Here is an 8,947-nt window from a genome sequence, read left to right on the forward strand (position 1 = left end):
CGTCATCTTCCTGCGCTCGCTAATACACGTTCAACGGAACTAGTTGCGCAAAAAAAATGGATTTAATAAATAATATGTAAAAAAAAATAAAAAAATTGTTTTGTTATTCAATGTTTCCCATAATATCAACGCTCCACACTCCGTCCCAGTAGGTGGCGGTATATGTAGCAAAAGCCAACCGATATAAAACGTTATAGAAGAAGAGTTGCGCTAACGTTCAACATGGCGTTAAGCAAAACATACGGACAGAAACCTATTAAATTCCAGCTGGAGGAGGATGGAGAATTTTACATGATTGGATCAGAGGTGTGTAATAGGACGCACTAATGTATTTACGATGATTTATTCATATCGCTTTGCATTAAATGCTATTACAACAGCTAGTTCGCTAAGATTACTGTCAGTCGGGATAATATTGCTAACACACATCAAGTTTAGGGCTGTGCTCTGCGGTTTAACTGAGTTCACTAACAGAACTAACGTTACAGTCAGACCTGTTTCATTATGTGTCTGTTTAGGTGGGAAATTACTTGCGTATGTTCAGAGGGTCTTTATATAAGCGCTACCCATCTCTCTCAAGAAGACTAGCGACAGTAGAGGAGAGGAAGAAGATAGTAGCATCATCTCACGGTAAGTGTGAACTCACTGTGTAGACATTTGATAACAGGCCTGAGGACCTACAAGGGTTAAAGTTAGCTGGAGGTGGCACTTTCTCTCTTACAGTATAAGCAATGTTTTGTGTCAGATCACGGTTACACCACTTTAGCCACCAGTGTGACGCTGCTGAAGGCCTCCGAGGTCGAGGAGATCTTTGAGGGGCACGACGAGAAATACAAGGCTGTGTCCATCAGCACTGAACCTCCAGCCTATCTCAGGTAAAACCATTCCTCACCTGCTATATAGAAAATGCATTCACACTGGCTTCATATTTGAACATGGTCATTACAGAAGATTCTTATTCATTACACAAATTACAAAAATGTAAATTTATCATCATTGATTGTTATTGTACTCTTGTTACATTATGTAGATAATTAAAATAAGACATTCAGTGCAAATAAGCATCTTTCATTGGGGTTCTCCTTTCCTCTGTGTTTTTGCAAGGGATAAATTACATTCATATACATTTCTTAATTTATGATTTTTTCTTTCAACAAACAACCCAAAAGAAAAATTATTTTAATTATTTTATGCACCAGTTTATCAATTCATAAACATCATTCACATTTTATTTTACTAAACATTTAAATAAGAAACTGCCTATAAACTGCCCTGTAAATATTTTCAGGTTATGGCATGAGTGAGGAAATTAGTCTTATGGTGCAATATTTAATATTAGTATAGAATAAGACCCGTTCACACCAAGAATAACTATTAAGACAACTGTAACAATAAATATATTTGCATCCACACCAGTGGACAATAACATTGATTATTATAGGGTAATATGTTTTGTTTTGTTTTGTTTCATCCAGCTGTTGTTGTTGAATGACAGCACATCTGCTTTAACCCATGGTATCCTTCACAGGGAGCAGAAAGCCAAGAGGAACAGTCAGTGGGTGCCCACTCTTCCCAATAGTTCCCATCATTTGGACGCTGTGCCTTGCTCCACCACCATTAACCGCAATCGACTGGGACGGGACAAAAAAAGGACTTTCCCGCTCTGGTGAGACTTTTTTTCTAATAGGCCTAATCTTTCAACATCACATTGAGCTGAGCATCACTGTTCATAAAGTGATGGACTCAGAAGTTCATCAGTTTATGATAGCATGTGAAAACATCATGACTCCCGTAATGTTGTTTTATGTCTACTTAAAGTGATAGTTTACCCAAAAAAGCAAATGCTGTCTTCCTTTAATGCCATCTCAAGTTGTTCCAAACCTGTATGCCCTTCTTCTTTGAAACACAAAAGAAGATATTTCAGGTCCCATTGACTTTGCATGGACAAAAAAATACTGTGGAAGTTGATATATACATTGGTTGGACAAAGTAATGTGAACACCAGGGAAAAGAGCAGTATATCTTTATTAGGATGTTTTACCACCATTTGAATTCAATACAGCTTCTGCCTTTCTTAGAATATATTCATACAACTTTTCAGACGTCTTCAGCTTCAAAACATCTGCAAGTTGTCTGAGATATTTTGGAGGGGATTTGTCTGGCCAGGGCAGATGTTAAAGTTCATCTCCGACTGTTCAGAATTTTTGCATTTTGTGTTTAAACTTGTAGCAATTACAGCTCTTTCGTGGATGTTGGATTTATTTGTGGAGCTCTCTGTGTGTGATTTTTGTAGAAACGGTGTATTCAAGGTGAATATTGTATTGTACCCCTGTATATAATTTCACTAGTTTCATTTTCTCACCGTTTGTCCCCTGGATTTGTGCTGCTACAGCTTTGACGATCATGACCCTGCAGTCATTCATGAGAATGCCACTCAGCCTGAGATCCTGGTGCCCATCCGTCTGGACATGGAGATTGACGGGCAGAAGCTGCGCGATGCTTTCACATGGAACATGAATGGTAGACTCCTTTACATACACTCCTGAACAAAATCTTAAGACCAGGGGATGCTTGCAAATTTTACACATTTCGCACTAGTGGATCATAACCGGGTTGTAAGTGCTGCTTCAAAATGCCAAAAGAAGAAACAGGAGCAAGAGATAAAAAATAGAGAGTAGGCAATTTATTGAAAACTGCATTTAAGGTCAAACAGGCTGTTCATCAGCTGATCAAAAGTTTAAGACCATAGCCATAAAAAGGTCAAATCTGCACAAAAATATGGCTTTCATGTCATTGTTTTTTAAGCAGTCATACTGTCAAGATCTCCTGATGGCAAAGGCAAAAAGGCTTTCTCTTTTTGAACGTGGCAGGATTGTTGAGCTGCACAAGCAAGGTCTCACACAACGCGCCATCGCTGCCGAGGTTGGACGCAGTAAGACAGTCATTTTACATTTCTTAAAAAATCCTGAGAGTTATGGGACAAAAAAGTCAAGTGGTAGACCCAAAAAGATTTCACCTGCACTGAGCCGCAGGATCCGACGGGTTGTCCGTGAAGACACAGGTCGATCCTCGACCCAAATTAAGGCCCTTACTGATGCTGACTGCAGCCCAATAACCATAAGACGTCATCTGCTAGAGAAGGGCTTCAAGAACAAAAAACGTCTTCAAAGGCCACGTCTCCTCCCACGACACAAACTTGCCCGTTTGGAATTTGCAAGGGAGCACCAAACATGGGACATTGAAAGGTGGAAGAAAGTTTTATTCTCTGACGAGAAAAAATTTAACCTGGATGGTCCTGATGGTTTCCAACGTTACTGGCATGACAAGGAGATCCCACCTGAGATGTTTTCTACGCGGCACAGTGGAGGAGGCTCCATCATGATCTGGGGTGCTTTTTCCTTCAATGGGAAAATGGAGCTTCAGGTTGTGCAGGGGCGTCAAACGGCGACTGGCTATGTGGATCTGTTGCAGCGGGCATCCCTCTTTACCGAGGGGCCCGTCTGTGTGGTAATGACTGGGTCTTTCAACAGGACAACGCTGCAATTCACAACGCCCGCCTGACAAAGGACTTCTTCCAGGAGAATAACGTTGCTCTTTTGGACCATCCTGCGTGTTCCCCTGATCTAAATCCCATTGAGAACATTTGGGGATGGATGGCAAGGGAAGTTTACAAAAACGGACGTCAGTTCCAGACCGTGGATGCCCTTCGTGAAGCCATCTTCACCACATGGACCAACGTTCCCACCAGCCTCCTGGAAACAGTCACATCAAGCATGCCGAAACGAGTGTTTGAAGTGATCAACAAGAACGGTGGGGCTACTCACTACTGAGTCCTTTTTTGACACTTTTAGTTTTGTTGTGAATTTATTTTTGGGCAATGGTCTTAAATTTTTGATCAGCTGATGAACAGCCTGTTTGACTTTAAATGCAGTTTTCAATAAATTGCCTACTCTCTATTTTTTGTCTCTTGATCCTGTTTTTTCTTTTGGCATTTTGAAGCAGCACTTACAACCCGGTTATGATCCACTAGTGCAAAATGTGTAAAACTTGCGATGCATCCCATGGTCTTAAGATTTTGTTCAGGAGTGTACTTCCAGAGCAGCATTCACTGAAGTTATTTTTGAAGGTTTTTTATTCCTCGTTACACAAGGGCCTGAACTCTTAATATTTTCTTTGTCCTGATAGAGAAGCTAATGACTCCGGAGATGTTTGCTGAAATCCTTTGTGACGATCTGGATCTGAGCCCACTGACCTTTGTTCCAGCCATTGCCTCGGCCATCAGACAGCAGATAGAGTCCTACCCCACAGACAGCATACTGGATGAGCAGATGGACCAGAGAGTCATCATTAAGGTACATTTGTGTCAATCTGTCAAGTGTCATCTTTAAGCATCATATCTCATTACTCAGTTATTTTGACCATCTGGTGATATGCATGGAAACACAATGCTGAACATACATTTTTTTTTATGTTTCTAATGCTCATTTTTTTATTTGCTGAAAAATTACAGCAAAGAACTGTTATACAACAAATTATTATTCTGTTGTGTTTTTGTTACATTTTAAGATCTTTCAAACACTCTAAAATGCTGATTACAAGAAGTTCAAGAAACATTTTTATAAGATTGATAGATTATCATAGTTTTTGATTGTCGTTGATTTCTCTCTCTATCTCTGTAGTTAAACATCCATGTTGGGAACATTTCTCTGGTGGACCAGTTTGAATGGGACATGTCTGAGAAGGAGAACTCTCCGGAGACATTTGCTCTGAAGCTGTGCTCCGAGCTGGGCCTGGGAGGAGAGTTTGTCACCACTATTGCATACAGCATTCGCGGTCAGCTCAGCTGGCATCAGAGGACCTACGCCTTCAGGTTCAGACTCGTGCACACTCGAATCCTTTATTAAGCAACACTTTATCACAATCCTAGCCAAGCATGAATTCTTTTAGAGGTTATTCACTGATAATGATAAAATTTAACGTAATAAGTGAAGTGTTTGTGTGTTGTTAAATTGCTGTATGTTGATTAAAACACAGAAAAGTATAGTCCACATATGGTTAGAGAAATTTTGTGAGTGACTCAATTAAATGTTCTTCTGTTTATATGATCAAGACCATATGAAAGTGTGAACAACTTGTAAACAAATGTGAACTTTCTCTAAGTTTTGACATCTTTTCAGACAGTGTCTTATGTCTGGGACATTACAAAACTCATCAGAAGGGTCATGTTTTTCCTCTGGGAGGAAGACATAAATTGTTTAGCCAATTTTTGTGAACCTACTAATAAAGAACAGACTCAAAAGAACAACTGGTCTCTGAACTGGGTCTAACATGCTGTGTTTTGTCTTTTTGTAGTGAGAATCCTCTCCCCACAGTGGAGATTGCCATCCGAAACACAGGTGATGCTGACCAATGGTGTCCACTGCTGGAGACACTGACAGATGCTGAGATGGAGAAGAAGATCAGGGACCAGGACAGAAACACAAGGTGAGAGAGAATTAACTGCCTCACTTAAGATAGCATTTTGCCCCATAGCAGGTGTTCACCAACAAGACAAACTAGGTAAACCATATGTCAATGACCATGTATCATTTCTTTAAGACTAATAATACTGCTTTGTACAGATTTGGGAGATATTGTGACCATTTCATATCAAACTTTTTCACTTTCAGGCGAATGAGACGACTTGCAAACACAGCCCCAGCATGGTGAAAATAACAGCCCCCTCCCACAACTATGTAAATCTGAAGAGGAAATAGTAATAGAGCTGCAACCTGGCATTACTGACATAAAATCATAGAGACATTCCACTGGCCAGTTCATATCAGAGTTACTCACTGTAAATAAAGCAACATCTTTTTCAGTCTGGCCTGACCTTCCTCTGTACCCACTGTATGTCATCTTGGAGACAGACCGTCTTTGTCTTGAAATTGAGAACATTTTATGGCATCTTTATTTGTCTTGTTTTGCATTTTGTGTATAGATGGCATTTTGTAAACATAATGTGCTTTTAAATAAAATTAAGACAATCTTTTTTCATTCTCAAAAGCTTGGGATGACCGTCCCAATGGGGCAAGTGGGACTAGTGTCTTAAGAAATAAAAGTCTCAGTATTGTTCTGAACTTGCAATCTATTCACTTTCAGTGCTGTGGATATGGGTATAAAAATATAAGCCATATTTTTATTTGTAAAGCAGAAATCTCCAACAATCAATCAAATTTTCAATATAATACAACAGAAAACTTAATTCATCAGCATTCAGACAAACAAATGTATTTGTATTCATATTTAGAGAAAAACACATGTACATACATCTGTGCTTTTTAGTTAATTTAATCTTTTTGTGGAGCGCATTCTTCCAGGCAATCCATCTTTCAGTTCCACTGCATAAAGCTTTTTGTGTTTTCGCATTGGTGCTGTGCTAACAAAAGGCCACAGGCTTGAAAATGCATAGTCTGCAGTTCAGTTTGGCATTTCAGATAGTCGGCACATTTGTGATTGTGTCCCAACTGTCTCACCACTGACTGTGTTGTGGAGAAAGAGATACGGCACTGTATTGTACCCAGGAAAATGCCCTCTTGTGGAGTTTGCACCCCCTCCAAAATTATGGATTATAGTTTGGGAGATTGAATCTGGCTTCTCTTTCAACTCCAATCCTTCCATCCACCAATACTTTGTAAAATGCATTAAATGGAAGTCTTCGAGAAAATGGCAATTGTTTCGAACCCTGTGGTGTGAAGTAAAACAGAAAGGCATTGTTCTTCCAGAACAAAAATAACAAAGGAAAACTTGTTTGTGATGTGCATGGCACTGAATGCAAAATTTGGATCCATTTATTGTGTACACAAAGGCACTGAGGTGGCCATAGTCTCCGGCTTTCCTGGATCCACAGTGGAACGTGTGCTAAAGCATCCCCCTGTTAACAAAGTGTGTCTTCCATTACACAAACTGACTTACAAACCTTGACATGCAGACATAAACTTCCCCAAGTAAAGCAAGGAGGACTCTAATAGCAAGACAAGATTTATTGTTGTCTTTGTGGTATAGAAACCTTCAGTTTTCGTCATTTTGACCTTGCCCGTCATCTTCTTCACCTTGTCCATTCTGGGATATCCCACTCTGGTCTTCTGGAAGAGGGGCATAATTCGGATCTTCTTGAGGCATGTCAAACAAAACTCGACTGCAAAACATTAATGAATATATCAGACTTAATTTTCCATGTTGAAGGCAAACAAATGATAAAAAGAAAAACATATTTCAAATATTTATAGTAATACTCACAAGATTCCTGGAGTGGTAAGAAGCTTTCTGCCTCCGGGCTGGTTAGGAAATACATCCTCCAGGAAGTAGTAGATGTGTCCTACACCAATCCCTATTTATACACAATCATAATCTATACACTACTGTTCAAAAGTTTGGAGTCAGTAAGTAAGTTTTTTTTATTTTTTTATTTTAAGAAAACAAAAAAATGCATTCTGTAATAATGTTTATACAAAATCATATCAAAAGTCAGCTCTGTTGTCATGAGCATTTAGGGACAAAAGTTAACATACCCAGGAGATCAATAACAATGGAGTTGCCCAGTAACAGTGAGAATCCCATGAGCACCCAGGGAAGGAATGGGGCCTGGAAGTTGAGCAGGCCGAAGAAGTTCATGCGGATATAAGGGTTCCTTCTACTCCATATATAAACCAGCATGATAGTGAAAGCCTGTCCTAAAAAGAACAGGTTGGCAAATAGACCAAAAAGCTATAGACACTGGAGTTAAAGAAGACTGAATTAGACTAAAGACAAAATACAAATAAACAGCATGATGAAATGTTCCTGATGAATAAACATTGACACTTAAAACCCACGGAAGCCCATGTCAGCCACATAAGAAATAAAAATCATGCTTTGGTAAATCATAATAATGACATTGTTCATAATTATGAGATAAAAATACATAATTATGACATAAAAGTTGGAATCATGACAAAAGGTTTAAACAATGACAAGTCATTTGTCAGAAAAAGCTGTTATGAAAACATTTGAAACTGGGATAAAAAGTACATTATGTGACAATAAGTCATAATTATGACATTCATTATATGACCTTTTGTCATAATTATGTTAATTAAGTATGTCAACTATTATTTAATAACTTGAAAATTTTTCCTCTTATTATATTATAATTAATATAATTCTTATGTTGCGGTAATGGGTTTCCATATCAACCTGTAGGTTAGGCTGAACAGATGAACTGAGTTTACAGTGCTAGTTCAACCCAAAATGAAAATTGCTATTGTTCACTTATCATGTGACTTCATTTAAATTAGCATTTCAAAATATTTTTATGCTTCTATATTTGTAATCAAATAAACGCTGTCTTAGTGAGCATAAAAGACTTCTTTCAGAAAAATAAAAAAATCTTCCCTTAGTGACACTATTTGGTTTTAATCCCACAAAAGTATCCTTATCATCTTTACAGTCAAATGCTTTAGCTTTTTGCTTAATAATTGCCAAAAGACTTATTCTGATGAACTGGAAAAATCCTCTTCCACCTAGTTACTTTTGGAATGTAAAAAAATAGATTTACAATGATTGGCAGAACAGAACATTTTCATATGATTTGGCAACCTTTTCTTTCGCACTTTAAAAAATAATTTTCCTATAAATAAACATTTATGTAGCCACTCCTTTGAATATGACTGTTTTTGTTTTATCTCCCTCCCTTTTTGTTTAAGATAGAGTACATAAAAAAGGGAAATAAATTGTATTTGGTTTTCTTGACAGATGGCAGTGATTGTTAAAAAAAAAAAAAAAAAACATTATTTCCATTAAAAAAATTTAACGTTTTTGCTGTATTTATTTATACTGGTACCACATTGTGCATGCATACTACATTACTTGTTTTCCTACTTGTATTATTGTTTAATGTACTAGTATGTTTTGAAGCAAGCATTTATAA

The 8,947-nt window shown here is 38.0% G+C and overlaps 2 protein-coding genes across 4 annotated transcripts in view; one reads left to right on the top strand and one right to left on the bottom strand.

Moving 5' to 3' along the window:
• Positions 1-139: 139 nt before the first annotated feature.
• On the top strand, positions 140-6,031 carry LOC128018523 (SWI/SNF-related matrix-associated actin-dependent regulator of chromatin subfamily B member 1-A). 2 transcript variants are annotated; one of them, XM_052604081.1, is made up of 9 exons: positions 140-306; positions 519-630; positions 746-875; positions 1,529-1,666; positions 2,393-2,520; positions 4,186-4,352; positions 4,680-4,870; positions 5,353-5,484; positions 5,670-6,031. In XM_052604081.1, exons 1-9 carry the CDS (start codon positions 223-225, stop codon positions 5,707-5,709), a joined length of 1,122 nt encoding a protein of 373 aa, XP_052460041.1. In that variant the 5' UTR covers positions 140-222; the 3' UTR covers positions 5,710-6,031. The 2 variants fall into 2 exon arrangements, with proteins under 2 accessions (XP_052460041.1, XP_052460042.1); XM_052604082.1 differs by having other exon boundaries at positions 767-875.
• Positions 6,032-6,158: 127 nt separating this feature from the next.
• The window catches only part of LOC128018524 (derlin-2-like), a 4,479-nt gene continuing 1,690 nt past the window's right edge, over positions 6,159-8,947 (bottom strand). Inside the window, exons 5-8 of one of the 2 annotated variants that reach the window (XM_052604083.1) lie at positions 7,551-7,746; positions 7,279-7,369; positions 7,092-7,177; positions 6,159-6,913 (exon numbers count right to left, since the gene is read on the bottom strand). In XM_052604083.1, the coding sequence (XP_052460043.1) occupies positions 6,831-6,913; positions 7,092-7,177; positions 7,279-7,369; positions 7,551-7,746 (456 nt within the window). In that variant the 3' untranslated portion in view covers positions 6,159-6,830. Of the gene's footprint in view, positions 6,914-7,048; positions 7,178-7,278; positions 7,370-7,550; positions 7,747-8,947 lie in introns of both variants that reach the window. The other variant, XM_052604084.1, reaches the window with a different exon arrangement.

Source organism: Carassius gibelio, chromosome A8 (assembly GCF_023724105.1).
Source record: "Carassius gibelio isolate Cgi1373 ecotype wild population from Czech Republic chromosome A8, carGib1.2-hapl.c, whole genome shotgun sequence".
NCBI lineage: Eukaryota > Metazoa > Chordata > Actinopteri > Cypriniformes > Cyprinidae > Carassius > Carassius gibelio.